The 16,309-nt window shown below is 44.0% G+C and overlaps 1 protein-coding gene across 1 annotated transcript in view; it reads left to right on the top strand.

Annotated features, from left to right (window-relative positions):
* LOC311495481 (polypeptide N-acetylgalactosaminyltransferase 18-like) overlaps positions 1–15,779 on the top strand; it is a gene marked incomplete at both ends in the record, with an annotated part of 147,420 nt that extends 131,641 nt beyond the window's left edge. Inside the window, 2 exons of the mRNA XM_084554941.1 lie at positions 6,004–6,171; positions 15,633–15,779. Of these exons, the coding sequence (XP_084411067.1) occupies positions 6,004–6,171; positions 15,633–15,779 (315 nt within the window). The remainder of the gene's footprint in view (positions 1–6,003; positions 6,172–15,632) is intronic.
* Between the last annotated feature and the right edge of the window lie 530 nt (positions 15,780–16,309).

Raw genomic sequence — 16,309 nt, 5'->3', positions numbered from 1 at the left:
ATCAAAGATTACACTTTGAAACTCGGCCTCTTCACTCACAGAGGAGACAAATCTCTCCTCCAATGCTCCGACGGCGAGTTTTCATCCCATAAAGAGGCTTTAAAAGACGCCGATTTATCATTTTTGGGAGAGAGTCTGGTGTGCATTAATGATTTAAGATGGCGCGATTTCACCAGGGAGTCGGTTTGAGGCAGAGAAAACTCAAAGTAATTACCAAAGTTTTGACAAACTCAGAGAAAACCAATTACTGGACTTTATGAAACTTTTAACCATTGCCAAAATTGATGTGTGAGAACATGTTTGTGTGTGTCAGCGCGAAAGAAAAGCCTTCTGGCCCGTCCTCCCAGTGGATTCAGTCTTTATACATATCCATGTACCACCAATGAGTTTACTGCGCACTTTAAACAGATAGAAATCGACCAGTACAAGGCAAAACTCCACAGATTATATATCACGGACCCTTATCGTGTGCTTTTTTCGGGCATTGAAACAGCCGGCTGCTGATCTACAGTATCCAGACATATATAACTACCTCATTAACTTTCATTCATCCTACTCCAGAGAGTCACTGAAAGCATACATTGAAGAATTCTTCTGAGGACGTTCATGACAGTAACTACAACAACAAGTAACTGTTTATCCCCAGTTGAGTAGTTTTAGTGCTGAATGAGCAACACCCCTTTGTAATTCATGTTATAAACATTAGCCTAACTTGCCTTTATGAAAAGAAATCTGTTGGACATGGTGTTAAAAACATGCTAAATAAACAAGACATTACACTTGGAAAACACTGGATTCTGTTCCTGATATAAAGTGATCACTACGCAAGACAAATCCGTTTCTTGAGGGATCCCACCGCTCAGTTTTCTCGTTTTATTGTAGTTAACCACTTCTGCAGTCTTGCGAGATCTTTGGGAATCCTTTAAAACGATTTCCCCCTTCCCTTGTCCCCGACTATTCTGGCATCCTGGGGCGCAACAGCTGTCGAACATTTTTGGATCCAACTGATACAAGGACAAGTTAGAATAGTAATTCGAAAAGCGCAACTTTCCTGCCAATATGGCGGCGTTGTGATTGCCGGTGGAGGGTGACGTCAGCTACGGGAGCTCCATGGTGGGGGGTTTCAAACAACTTTCAACTTTATTTTCTTAAATGCAAAAGGCGTGAGCTGCAGGAGAATATACAGCGAAGCCTGCCGGTTAAATTTTCGGGTCATTAAAAGTCGATAAAGACGAGATATCGTAATGGCTGTCGTTGCACTGAAGTAATCAGTTTACAGTTTTACAATGAACTGTAAGCCCATTAAACCTGGAACCAATCTGATCAGTGCTCTCCCTCTAGAATTAGAAAGTCGTTTTCTGTTTTCTATAAATCACATCTTTTCTGGAGCCACAAACTCCCCTCCCCTTCCTCTGTCTGCTCCACTCGTCCAGATAAAACCTCTTCATTATGTTCATTATGTTCTGGGACAACTTTGCAGCTGTTGTGTGTTTGTGTGCGTTGTCTCCTCCCCGCCGCAGCAGATGGCCGAGGGAAACACCGGTGATTAGCCCGTCTAACTACATCCCTAGCTGTCAGGAATAAGCTCACCGGAAGCCTCAGACGGAGCCGAGTCGCTTTCACGCCGAGGAAAGATGTCCGCTGTGCACGGCCAGTGCAGTGGGGGGGGTTAGATTGTTCTTAGCTTGGTGTAATTAGGGGTCAACTGTATCGTGACTAGTGAAGGGATGGACAGAAAAGCAAGTGTAATAGTGTTTTTCTACTCTTGGTCATATAAGCTCTGTCGACTCATAGAGCTAGCTGACAGCTGGTCGCTAAGGGATGGTTCAGACTCTGGTTGCCCTGGTAACCTCTTGTAATATAAATAATGATATCAGTCAAACTTTCAGTGAACAGGGGATGGTTCTGGGCCTCGTTGGTCTAGGGGTGTGATTCTTTCTTAGGCTGCAAGAGGTCCTGGGTTCAGAGCCCTGTAGGGGAGCTGTGGAGCAGTGTTCACAGAAGCGCCCCACCCCCACCCCATGTCGTTTTGCTCACATTTTAAGGTGCCTTGAGAAACCACTAATCTGCTCCCTGGGCAGCCCACTGCCCTTTTTAAACATACAAATATGAAGCTTCAGTGATAGGTCAGGGCTCGTTGGTCTTGGGGTATGCTTCTCGCTTAGGATACAAGAGGTCACTTCAGTTAAAAGTGTTTTCAATCAAAATGTCAATGTCTGGTGTAGCGTAGCAGATGTGGTTGTTGAACATGGCTCGTTGGTCTAGGGGTATGATTCTCGCTTAGGGTGCGAGAGGTCCCGGGTTCAAATCCCGGACGAGCCCTTTAGCTGCAGAATAGAAGATGGTCTAATGAAGGTATTCCATATTCTTCAAGTGCCGCTGTGTTCCTGCAGAAGCAGCTTTGGCACCATGGAGTCACATGTTTGCAACCCACTGCACTTCCTTAGATCATAAATCAAAAAAGTATTTCTCATTGCCGTCAAACAAAAGCAACTGTTTGAGTTTTCTTAAAGATGTTTCACCGCTCATCCAGGTGGCTTCTTCTAAACAGGGGAGGTTGTCCAGATGTAAGCCACTTACAACATGGTCTCAACATCAATCTGCAAAAAGTTTCACCCCCTTTTACACCTTGAGTCTGGAGTTCCTGACCATTTAGAGGCCCCGTTCAGACTTCACATCGTCATCCGTCCTGGACAATCTGATCGCAGCTTTAAGTATGTGTGATCACACTTGGCACTATCATGCATCTCCACGTTCGTCTCCAGCCAGCTCTCTAAATCTGACCTCAGTTTCTCTCCCTGTATGCAAACAAACTCCGACATTGTTTGAGTAGAATATTTGAACGACGACTGTTTCTTATGGATCTCTACCGCTGTTTAAGAACCACAGCATCATGACTTGGGCGTGCACATTAAGTTATTTATCTCTGTGGAAGCTTCTACACGCACCATGATGTCAAATATGTTGTTTAATTATTTCTTCTTTAGTTAGTTAGCAGCTACAAGGACAGAATATTTTAAAGGTCTCTGGTTACTAATGAACAGACATCACTGACGGCTGTTTTTCCTTTTTATGTGATCATTTACTAAATGAGGCAAAACCCCTGTTGAGTAGGTGGTCTTCAATGTGACCCAGGACTCATTGCGTGTTCACGCTACCGAAGTAATGAGGTCAAATGTGTCTCAGACCACCTCCACATGTGGTCAGAGATCTCTCTAATGCAATCTCAAAGTGTCATGGGTGTCTTCACGCCTGCACTTTATGCTGGTCACTTGTAATCAGATTCCCCGGGACAGATGTCATTGCAAGGTCTGAACACGTCTCAGATGGTTCCCTGTCGTCGATGCCACATGTGAAATCAGACAAAACCCAGCGACAGGGACCCGTCTAGTGTGGGACACGGTGGCTTGGTGGCACGTCACAGCCCTAAGACAACCCTCAGGAAGCCGTTGGTTCCAGTTGGTTTAGGAAATGAACATTAATCGTCCACATATTGTTGACCCAACCATCCACCCGTGTCTATGGAGCCTTTTTGCCCTTCAACCCCATCACACTCCTGCATAGTCAGAAGTTTCTTTGCAATCACAAGAGCTTTGGGGATTTGTGGAAATGCTGAAACCACCGATGCTCTCATTTGTCACAGAATGAAAATCTCCCCTTGACCTTTCAGCTCACTCCAACTTCAGGCCAAATGTTCCTTGTGCAAACAAAAAATAAATAATCGTCAGAATGCCTTGCAATGCTCTGACACTCATCCACGTGGGCGTACATGAGTAGCTCACTTGTCAATGTGTAGTTCTCAGGATGTGATGAATGCCTCTAGGGGTCTTTGAACTTTGCATACGAGCTGCAGCCTCCTCTCCACATGTTTTTCCAGTTCGTACAGTGTTGGCGCTGTCCACACCGAACAACTTTTGCCTGTGCATTCAGTATGCAAACTTCAAACGAACGAGACGAGATGAAGTTTTCTACGCTCAGATTTATTTTTTTCATCCCCAGATTAAAATGTCATCTGCTGTAGGTAGACATTAAACACCAGAAAATCTGCCTCCCTCTCTCACAGGCTTTCTTCCGTCCACGCTTGTTAATATGTGCATCTGTCAGGAGAGATTGCTATCTGCCGAACACAGCACTGTGTTAATCCTTCTATTAACGGTCTTAAGTAGCCGTGACAGGCGAGGAGATAGCATTAAGCCCACTGTTGGAGGCAGAGCGTCACTCGATTGACAGATGCAGCTTTAATCACTCTTATTAGCGCACGTGCACGCAGAGAAACAAACAAATTCTCCCTCTTCGAGCGTTTGCACTCATACGCATGATGCTCCCCCACATCAGTGCACGCCGTCGTCTTCTGTCTTTGGGGAGATTTTAAAGAGCAGCTTAAAAGCTCTGCGGCCGCGTCGCGTTGTGATAATGGCTCCCATCTAGAAATGTCCTGTTCCCGCAAGACGGTCATCATTCTCCTCAATTACCTCCTCCGAGCTTTCACACACAAACACACACACACTCAGAGCACTCAGCCCGAGTTTCCGTTTGTTCTTAGCGGCGTCGCTTCGGCGCCTCCTCTTCTGTTGCTCCTTGATCTTGAACTTTTTCTGCTTGTTTGGATTTCGTGTCGACCTTGATCCTCCTCATTTTCTTTACTCGTGTCAGGCTGCCTGTGATTCTTTGCCTCATCCTCTTCTGTTCTGTCAGAAAGGGAAATGCGCGTCTCACTTCATGGTTTGAAATTTCAAACCGCTTTAAGGTGTGTGTCTGATTTACCTCGCTGAGATGTTTTGCAGGCTTCAAAACTGGGCCAGCGTTCACCTTCATTACCAGGTCCTTGTGATTTGTTTTTGTTTTTTGTTTTCTTGTTCAGGTATGCAGAATCTCCTCAGCTAATATTTAGTTAGGATCTTTTTTTTTTTTTTGTCCTGACCTCTATTCTCCCCCCTTCATCTTTTGCCACTGAATATTTCCTCCTCAGTTTCTTTCCTCTTTGTTTTTCTTCTTAATTAGATCAGCTACAGGTGGTCTGTTTATTTCTCTGCCACATTAAAAATGGAAATGCTTTTTAAAGGCCTGAAAATAAAGTGTTGCAGGTGAAATAAAAACAATATATTTAGCATTCAAAAATTAGCCTAGTTGCGGTACTCCCTGCAGCTAATTGCTAATTACAAAACCCTCTGTGAATATAGGCAACTGCAAAGCTGCTTTATAATCGACTGGAGGAGTATGCACCATCTTAATTATCTACTGCCTTTAATTCTGCATGCTTTGAAGAGAGGACGGAAGATGTTTATGGTCAAGATAGTTGGTGTAAATTGTCTAAAAAAAAGATGATGAACTTGCCGTCAGAAAAGGGATTCCTCAGGGGCTTATTCTAGGTATATTACTGTTTACATTATACTCATCATAGCTTATGTCTTTGCAATCAAGTGAAGCTTACTATGCCATCCCTACGACAGCTTAGTAAGCTGGAAATCATTCAGCATTCAAGCGGACTGCCTGCTTGTGCAGAGAGCAGTTGTTCGCGTTCACTTTTGGGCTGCGAGGTTGCAGAGACAGATATGTTGAAATTTAATTTTGTGGTTTACGGTTCCTTCCTCTCTCTGGCAGACCCCAGAGAAACTGGAGTGTTGGAAAATCATCCTCCTGTGAAATTAAATTAATAAGGGATGAAATGTCGAAAAGAACACTTCAGCCAAGAATATAAATCTGCAGTCTGTAGTGGACGCATAAAAACACCAAAACTGGACTGATGAAGGTTGGAAAACGTAGCGTGGTCTGAATCTGAATCTCCATTTCTGCTGTGACTGCTGAAGGTCGGTCGGAAGGTGCAGCAAGGATCCAGTCCCCAGTCAGCAGATCTGAATCCGGACCTATGCTCAGTGCATCGTCCCCCAACACCCTAGGCCTATTGCAGCATAACTAACTACTCGATTATTAAATACTTACAAGATCCTTAGATTTGTGAATCGTGAAGTCCTTTCTCCTCACTGCCTGCCTCTTGTTTTCCAGCAGAACGTGTACTACACCAGCTCCCAGCAGCTTCACCTGGGGGTGCTGAGTCCGACCATCGACGACGACGACAACAAGTGTCTGGTGGACGTGAACAGCAGACCCAGGCTGCTGGAGTGCAGCTACGCGGCTACCAAGCACATGAAGCTCACCTGGACGTTCTCTCAGGTGAGCCACTCGAGCCACACTCAGCCCAACACAACAAGTTCCGGCTGTGCACATGTTTTATCCGTTTCAGGTCCTTTGTTTAGATGTTCTAGTTGGTCTCCTGTATGTAGCTAGCCTGGTGTATAACCAGACTAAGCTCTTATCAGAATGTGAGTCTGGTAACACTCCATCTGGATTTCATTATGGGATGAGTTTCAGCGTAAGGAAAGATTTGGTGCTAAGCCATTAAGATGTACTCAACAAATACCTTAATAGCGGTAGCGGACTCCAAACAACTCACTTTCTTCATGGCAGACATTTTGTTGTAAACAAATTCAACTCCACGGCGCTCAGATTATCTGTAAAGTGGGGCCAGATACAGCTGATGGTTTCCAACCCAAAAGCTGTTCAAAAAAACGCCAAGATAAGATCCGAATCAGAAAAGACTTTGTTGCCAAGTATGTTTGTGCATCCAAGGAATTTGCTTTGGTGTTGTTGCACACAGATGTACACGAAATGGCCCAAAATATTAGATGTCTTTAGCACTTTAACCACCTAGATTGCTTTCCCTAATGTGGCCTACCGACTGGTCGGTTTGTCAACTTCACTGCTGACACTTTAAGCATCACATCGACTAGTCACTGATCACGTGACAATAACAACATGGACGCCTCCTAGAAGACAGGTGAGGAGCCCAGTGGGTTGTTGAAGCAAACTAGCAGAGGTTCATCAAGTGTGTGGAAATACTTCACTAAAGATGAAGCCCATACTACCGTGACACGTCAGTCCTGAGATACAACTAAAATACTACTGCAATGCATCTGAAAAGGCTAACGCTAACGCTAGCAGAGGAACGGTCCAAATCCTCTGGACAGCACATCAACTATTTACAAAGTTATTAGACCTTTAGCTGCAGTACACTGAGAAGGCTTCAGAGAAATACCCATCTCATTAAATGCTGTTGATGGTGCTGGGGTGCTGCCTGTTTTTATACAGGCTATACATATCTACAGCTCACAGTATGTAGCGCATGAGCTGTTCTCAGCATATGTTTTCAGGTTAACAATATAGATTTCATTACTTTCTACTGTGTTTTTATTAGTGACGTCATCAGAGACTAGTCGGTGACGACTAGACTATGGTTTTCTTCCAAATCAGCATTAAAGAGTCAAATGACCCCAAACCAGCCCACGTTTTGTTCACCCACCTGATTGTGCAGGAAACCGCTCATGTATGAACTACACGGCTGTATCCGTCACTGTGGATCAAAATCATTTTCATGTGGACCATCTTTCCACCACAAACAATATATAGACCAGTAAGTTGGACTGGCTTCCAGGTTAATATGTAGCTGTAACATCTTACGTCTTCTACGTGCTGGACCAAAGCTCCAGGATTTGTCTGTTCTGTTTTTCTAAAAAATTGAGTGGGAGTCGTGCCTCTGTTCCTCCACTTTGTTTCTGACTCTAAGAGGCACCTCTCCTGGCTTCGTCAAAGCAGAGATCATTCTATTCTACACTATTTAATGCGACAGGCGGTTTTAAAAGCACGTCTATTTCAGTCGGATAATGAGCTTTCACACGTCCACCGATTCTGAATTTTAACAACCCTCTCTTATTTTTAATCTTCACACTTTTAATGTTGTCTCCGAATGTGACAGATAAGCGGAGAGCGAAGGATAATTAGTTTAAAGAAGGCGCTAGAGCCCTAGGCGTCTCTGGCCTGTGTGTGACATTTTTAAGCTTTCCCACATGTGTCTGTGCACCGGGTTTGTCCCGTACGGCAGAATGAATCTCCCTCGCCCACCGTCCTGTCTCCTCAGAGAACCATACCACCCCGCCATCCTTCGAGTGCAGCTGCTGGGCACGGTGGTAGGGGAATCATCCTCTCATTAGCATTGGCCAGATTCAGAAATTTCACTTCCTACTTATGTCAGAAGTCAAAGAGATGAAACCCATTAGATACGTCCCTGTGGGCTTTTTTAAAAAAGAGAACTCCATTTTCTTCAAAAAAAAAGTTTGGTGGAGTTAAATGAGGTCCAGAAATGACTAGTTTTGACTTGTGCTTGTACTGTTATTTCTTCAATGTCTCTTTCCCTGTCGCTTAAATCACACAAATATATTTCAAGCGAAACAGAAAGCTTTTAAAAAGCTGCTTCCTTCGTTATATGTTCCACATGTTTAGAGAATGGTTGGAATAAATCCATTCTCTCTGAGCATGTCTGCTCCACGTGGGGTAAACATCAGGTGAGGGACAGAAACATGGAGGTAGAAAAACAAAGATGAACCAAGATGGAACCAATGTGGACCGAGACGTTGGAGACGTGGAGACATCTTCTAAAACCTTCTTCTTCTATTATGTTTCCTCCACATTTGTCACTCCACAGCAGCGGAACCACTTTGCCAATAAAGGTCTATAGAACACTTTTATCTGATCAGATGTCCGTGTGAACAGTTAAGTTAGAAACTTCAGATACAACTGGAGAACCAATATCTCCAAGAGAACTCAAACTGACTTCGCTAAAGCAGAGAGCGGTGACGGCAATGAGAAGGTACTTTTTGTCCTCTTTCAAATCATCCGCTAAAACACGTGGACGTTGCTGTCCTCAAATCAATTTACAACACAAATCTGGTCCCCAAGAACTTTCACCGCTGTCCACACAGACTCTACACTTGTTTCTGACGGGCAACACTCACAGATATTCATATTTAAACCCCAACTCTCCGCCAGTCTTGGATGGAACATCTTGAAGACCTTTGGACACTGTTAACCAGCTAATTGTCCAAACATATAATCAGTAACGTAGATTAAGCAGAAACAGAAGCAGCAGAAATTATTTCAAAGACAGAAGAGGATGCTGTTGTGGAAACACAAGTGAAGGCTGAGCAGCCGACAAACACACAGCTCTGTGGTTTTTGAAGTCAGAGGTCTTCCCCCGCTTAGACGGAGCTCAGACGGAGCTCAGACGGAGAGGAGGCTCGGGCAAGGAGGCACAAAGAATAAAAACACGCCGGCGGACTTGTGTCAGAATCTGAGCCGAGGAAGACGGGATGAGAGAATAAAAGATAACACGGAGGGGTTTGACAGAGCTGGAGAGGACTGGAGCGAATGTGGAGAAGCGGAGACGGAGGGAGGCAGCGTTTCATTTGAAGCGGGCGGTCAGTGTTGGTGAATTATTGATGAGTGGATCTTTTACAATATTGAACTGAGCCTGACCCTGAGGGAGCTGTCATCAATATAGAGAACAAGAGGGTGAAGGGAAGAGGAATCTGAGATAGAAAACAGCGGCTAGTATTTTGTTACATACACGGATCAGGCATAACATTATGACCACCTTCCTGATATTGTGCAGGTGTCCCTCCCTTGTGGTGACTCCTCAGAGAATGGACACGGGCCTTCTAAGGGTGTCCTGTGGTGTCTGGCAACAGAATGTTGTTAGTGGGGGAGGGATCAGTTTGGGATCTAGAGAATTTGGAGGCCAGGTCAACACCTTGTGCTGTTCTTCATGTTTTTTTTAGTTGTTCCTAACGTGTTTTTGTGAGTTTTGCTGCTGGGGATGCCTGCTGCCATCAAGGAGTGTCATTGCTATGGGGTGGGGGTGCCTGGTCTGGTCTAGGTGGGTGCTACATGTCTAAGTAACATCCACACCAATGAATGCCAGTTCCAGAAGTTTCCCGGCAGAACATTGAACTATCACAAGATGGTTTAAATGTTATTCACTTCTCGTCAGTGGTCATAATGTTGTGGCTGATGTTCGTGTCTTGTGATGAAGGTGAATTGTTCTGCGCTGGCTTTTTTATTTCGTTGTCTTGCTTTTATTCGTCCACTTTCCCTAAAGGTAGCTAAATCAAAAGTTCCCTTGTTCAACCATGAGCACATCATCACTTTGACTTGCTGCACGACAGAACGTCGGAGAACAACGTCAGACGGGAACAGTCAGGGCTTCCCGAGCGAGAACTGTTTGCGTTCAGCCGTGATCAAAGCTCAGACATCAAGAGAAACATCAGTTCTTTCTACTGACCTCAATGTATCGTATGAATCCAGACTGTGAAGTGAATGACGATGGATCAAACGTAGCCGTCTGGGTTCTTGTGCAGGTTTCCCGCTTTCTTTTTTACACCAGACTATTACTAAAATAGTTTCCAGTCATGTTCAGGTAACTAATATCAATCATTCATAATTCCTCCCAGATGATCAGCTCCTCTCTAAGAGGCTGTGAACACGGCAAATACAAAACGTGTGTTGAAAACTTCAGTCATTAACATTTCAATTCAGCTTATAAATTAAATGACTGTCTGGAGTTACTGACACATTTCAAACGGAGAATATTACTTTCTGCTTGTGTAGTGTTGTATGAAAGAACCATCTGTGTTTAAATATTTAAAAGATATTTAGTTGTTTTGTGAGGTGGTTGGATGAATCTTTGAAGTTCAGTATCTTAGGATTGCATTCTCTGCAGAATAGCTTTTGCAAGACTGTGTTGTTTTTTTCTTTTTTTTATCCCTAGCAGTTCAACAAAGCTCACAGAGAACAATTTATATGTGTTTAAAAGATCTTTAAAGTCAGCACGAAAAATCTATGGGGGAAGAATGGGTGAAATCTGAAAAAAACGTGGGGTAGCATTGATACAATTTTGCAATTTGACAGAATTTCACATTTTTCTTAAGAATTAAATTGAATTCAGCTATGTTGGGGTGGATGGATGGGTCAGCAAAACGCTGGATTCCAACACGGGAGGCTGTTGTTTGTTTCCCAGTCATCTCTTTTAACCCAGCCCCTGCTCCTTCCCTAAATCTAAGATGTTTTTGTGCTTAAAGTAAACGAAAATGTTGAAAATAATATCTATACTATGTTCTTATGCAACTTCTTCAGAGGGTAGGCACAAGTGGCCTTTATGGTTGCTATGGTAAGAAGCACGTGTTGAATTTAAACCTTTTTCAGGACAAAAAAAAATAATTTTGTTTCTCAAATTTCTCAAATTGTTGCTACAAACATCAAAAGTGCTAGCATATGCATATACTCAAAAACGGATCGCCTACTAGTTTGAACTAGTTTTTATAAATCTATAACAATCCGTGGATTGATAATTATAATATTTTATTATATTCTAAAAATTACTAAAAGTGATTTATGAGCTTGATATAATAGAATACCAGCAGGGTTTATGGTTTTGTTTTTCCTCATGCAGTTCCTCAAATGTCCACTAGATGCTTGCTCTAATAGTGAGTCAATCTCCATAGACCTCCATGTTAAAATGTCCAACTTTACAGCAGAATTAATCATGTCTACAGCCTCTATAGTCAATTTCTTTACTCTTCACAAGAGAATTACAACAGAACCGTGCTGTTAAAATTATATCAAGGCTTAATGTTTTGCATAATTAGGGGCCATGTTGATTAACAGCTGGGTGTCCTCACACGTTGCTAGCTGCCTACCTGGGCGTCACATGCCTGTCTGACGTCCACTCATGCTCTACTTCTTTGACATTTTTTCATTTCCAAGATGGCAGCAACCAGAGCCACCATATTGAGCTTCAAAACTGGACATCCCAGACTAGTCTATCGTTATACAGATGCAGAACTATTGATAAAATTTATTTCTGACCGATATAGTGCCTCAGTTTGCAGAGAAGGGATTATTTGTTCCACTTTAGCACGAACATGTTTCGATTCTAAAAAACTTACATTTGCACAAGCGCTTCATGCTTCCTCTCTGCCAAATCCTTTAAGGTGAATGTCTCGATGACTGAGCGTCTGGCTGACAGATTGCTTGCCTTGCCAGTCCAGCTGCCTGCCTGGCTGCCTGTCTGTCTGATGGTTTTCTGGCTGACTGGCCGTCTGAACGCCTGATTAACTACCGGTCCCGCCTTAATAGCAGGGAATCAATAGTGCACTCCAACTCTGCACGCTGCAGAATGACAGGCCGGCTGGCTCACTGCAGAACTGAGGACATGGTGGTGGAAATATGCCAAATATTTGTCTACGTTTATATATATATGTATCTGCGCATGAGTGAATTTGCACTCACTCAGCCTCTGCACGTTGGGTTCCTCGAGGAAAGCTCAAGGGGGTCGAGCTCGGACTTTTCAGCACATTTTGATGGAAGTCACTCAGGAGGTCGCGCACTTAGAGAAAGCCAATTGACTCGTGTTCAGGAGGAGAAGGCAAAAAAGATCATTGTGATTACTTTAATGGATCTAAAGTCTGCCCCTACTGTACCGTATGCAGTAAGACCCATCAAGTGAACACTGCTGTGATTGCTTCCTCCTGCTGTAATGTCCCATTAGCAGCCCACTGCAGGAGACAGTCTAAAAGTTGAAAATGTCAGTTGTGCAGAGCTTGTGCAGAAAAAAAATTTATATATATTAAAAAATGTGGCAGATGATTGTGTTTTGTGCAGCGCTGTAAAATAAGACCTTGAAGGTACACAAGCTTTGTGTCATCAATCAAACATAGCTTTCACTACACAGCTCCTCAGTGTTCACGCATGCATGGAATTTGTTGTGTGATTTTTGGGCAGCTTGAACACGACAGAGGAGGAAAAAAAGGTTAAAAACTTGTTTGTAGCACAACTACATGACATGAAGTAACATTAGCAATTACTAAGAGATGTGTTTTTGCAAAACTTACTGACATCAGTTCAGTGCTCACTCTTCTTTTAGGTCACTTTTGCTCAGACGACAAGCCGACGGCCCGACACTTGTCAGACGGGACATGTGACATGAAGGTTGAGCTGGCTTTAACTTTTATTGTTGCTCTTCTGGCGCCATGACACGCCGACCAATCAAGTGCATTGGCTTGCTGTGTTATATACGTATTAGGGGTTGAGTGACTTTGGATTTTTTAAAGTCGACGTCAACTAGTCGATGGCGTTACGGTAAAGAAAGTAATGCTTTGCACCAATGAAATCTATATTCTTGACCTGAATACACGTTGTAGCATCTCACACAAAAGAAGCTATGGAGGTATATAAATCAGCACCGTCAATAGTGTTTAATAGTACTTCGCAGCGTGTTGTAAGATAATATAATGTAGCTGGGATAGCTGTACTGCAGCTAAAGGTCTAATAACTTTATCAAATAGTTGATGTGCAGCCTCCTTCTCTCTGTTACCACAGGATGTTTGGTGAAGTTGTTAACTGACTGCTGTCCAGAGGATTTGGACTGTTCCTCTGCTAGCTTTAGCGTTAGCCTTTTCAGATGCATTGCAGTAGTACTTTAGTTGTATTTCAGGACTGACATGTGACGGTAGAATGGGCTTCATCTTTAGTGAAGTATTTCCACACACTTGATGAACTGCTGCTAGTTTGCTGCAACAACCCACTGGGCTCCTCACCTGTCTTCTAGGAGGCGTCCATGTTGTTATTGTCATGTGATCACCAGTTGACCAGTCGGTTAAACCCCTAACAGGAATACAGTCAATCCTGTCAATGAGGTCTTCCAGTGCCTGAGTGACACTCCACTCTGGGTCAATGTGGCTGGCAGTGCTGACCGAGTTGTAGTTTTTGTCACTCATAGTGTGAGTCACAGAAAATGGACGACGTGTCTCCACATTGCTCAAACTGATGCTAGTATCCTGGGATACAAACGACGCCATTTTCTGAGCTTGAGTCTGACCCGCAGACACTTCTGTAAGACTCACTGGTGATTGGGTTAGATGCATGAAGTGGGCGGGACTTAGGACCTATACTGCAGCCAGCCACCAGGGGGAGCTCCACCTGCTTTGGCTTCTCTTTTGAGGAGCTGTCATGACGTCCACTTTTTGTATTGCCTGTATTCCAGAAACTGTTGGAATATTTCCGGACACCGTGATGCAATTACAGTAATGCAAAGTCAACGTGCCTGCCTGCGGTTTTAAAGGGTTAAGGACACTAAGCAAGATCTGAAAAACTTCAAACAAGGAGATTGTGTCATTTAAAGTCACAATAGATAGACCTTTATTCAATTTTATCTAAATGCCTCACACAAAGCTACCCTTCAGCAAGAATCTTTTTAATCAAGCTCAGCTGTTCCATCACGAGAAATCAAGCAGGATATAATTCAGTTCCTAACTCAGCGTGGTGTGGTGTTACAGAGATTAGCCTCGGATCAATGCATGTAAAGGTTAAACGCTGTGAATCCAGTGAAACCAGCGAACGGGTCCTGAAAGACGGATTCCTCCTCTCTGCGTCGGAGCATGTTTAGGACCTGAGCGTTGTGCTCCGACACTTTGATCCATGAAGCGATCACTCCTACATGTCAGCGGTTTGCCCACACATCGCCCGACGATACGTGGGCAAAGAGCCGTGCGCAGACACCCGAGCAAGCCGAGGGAATCGATATCTTCTCAGCGAGCCGACCGCCTCGAGCTCAATGTGACGGTGTTGCTGTTGTATTTGTTATGTGGTTGGTCGCTGGAGAACAGAAGGCAGCGTTAGCAGCGTGTCCAGAAACACACACATCTCTCTCCTCAGGCCTCCTCTGATGGTCATTCCTGTGTGTAATCGTAGGAGATGTAAAGCATATTGATTTTAAAGCCGAGCAGCCTTCTTAAAGCCGGTTAGACACAAATGGGTTCAGTCCTCTCTCTCGCGGGGCTCAGTCTCGTTAAAACATATCACTGCTCTCACCTTGTAACTGAGCTCTTTTGGTGCCGGACGATTGTTTAAGAAGCTAAGACGTTTGACACGCACACAACGGAAGGGGTCGAGGCTCGTGTTAAACCAGAGTAATCTACAGCAGAGACCAAACGGATCTGTCTGTGGTATTAAACTGGTTCTAATTTGTGATTACAGGCTGTGAAATTCAGAACACAAGGTCAAACATACACCGGCTGTGCCTGAAAGCCACGCCGTAAAGTGGCTCGTAATTTTTTTTTTTACAGCGCCCATCCAGCAGCTGCAGGAAGGGCTGCAAGAATAAAGTTAAACTGTGAACGAGAACTGAGGTTCTACGTCGCCTTTTGTGTACGTTGCATTTAGCACGTGGTCAGTTTCTGTCTGAATGTACATTGATATGAAGTCCTGCTCTTTATATGAGCTGATGTTTCTGCGTTTACATTTTGTTTTCCGGCTGAACCGAGCAGGTTTTTCTGGACACAGCAGTCCGAAACAGTGTTTGTGTAAATGTGTATAAGCCTCTGTTGAACATTTTATTCTGTCCTCATTCAGATCTTCCATTAACATTCGACCTGGGCGATCTGATCCCAAGTGTCCAACTTTAAGTACCTGTGTTCATGCCTGACATTAAAATTCGTCTTCACATTCATGCCCAGCCAACATTTGAATAGAATAGAATAGAATGTCTTTATTGTCATTGTACGAGTACAATGAAATCCAAATGGTGTGTTACCAGACTCATATTCTGATATTATTGTAGTGAGTGTGGACTGGCCAGGCTAGTTGTGCACCAGTCCTTTCTCATACGTTATATTTGTAATTCAAGATACCTTGTTATTACTGGTTTAGTTTCCTTCACCTTGTTTCTATCTCCTCTCTATCTCCAGGGCGGATCCATCCAGAACATTGAGTCTCAGCGTTGTCTGGAGCTGGTGGAGAGCCGACAGTCAGAGTTCAGTTTCCAGCTGGCCATCCAGGACTGCACCGGTCAGAGATGGACCATCACTAACATCCTGACTGTCCTGCCACAGTGAACCCAGCGACGCCTCTCAGCAGCTGGAGCGCCTTTGTCGTTGCGAGGAGGACTTTGAATCGATAAAACCAAAAGGGCCCAGATCCGGGCTGGACCGTCGCATCCTCCAGTTCTGCTGCACATAAAACGAGTCTCAGTCCTGTTAGACGTCGACTAACACGCTGAACAAAGCAAACTAAGTATCCAAAGTTTCGTTACTGGACTTATTTTTAACGAGGATCTGCACAGGAAATGATGTGCTTCAATCAGACACGGGCCATCAGGAACCTACTAACCGTTTTATAACCAACAACCTGAGAGAAGAGACACTCACAGATGGAGCAGGGCTCTTAAAACCTCCCACGCCGCAACGGAAATGAGAAATATAGCGGCTTGTTCCACGGGACAGGCTTGTGAAATCGCGTAAGCAGCCTGGTAATTGCAGGAGCAAGGCTGTGACGCATTTTTAGTTTAAGATGGACCTTCACTCTCATCACTCTGTCGCCATAAAACCATGGTTCTGGTGTGTCTGTGTGCAGACGGACAGGCGTT

Source organism: Chelon labrosus (assembly GCF_963514085.1).
Source record: "Chelon labrosus genome assembly, chromosome: 11".
NCBI lineage: Eukaryota > Metazoa > Chordata > Actinopteri > Mugiliformes > Mugilidae > Chelon > Chelon labrosus.
The sequence above is the reverse complement of the archived record's forward strand: the minus strand, read 5'-3'. Positions and strand labels throughout refer to the sequence as shown.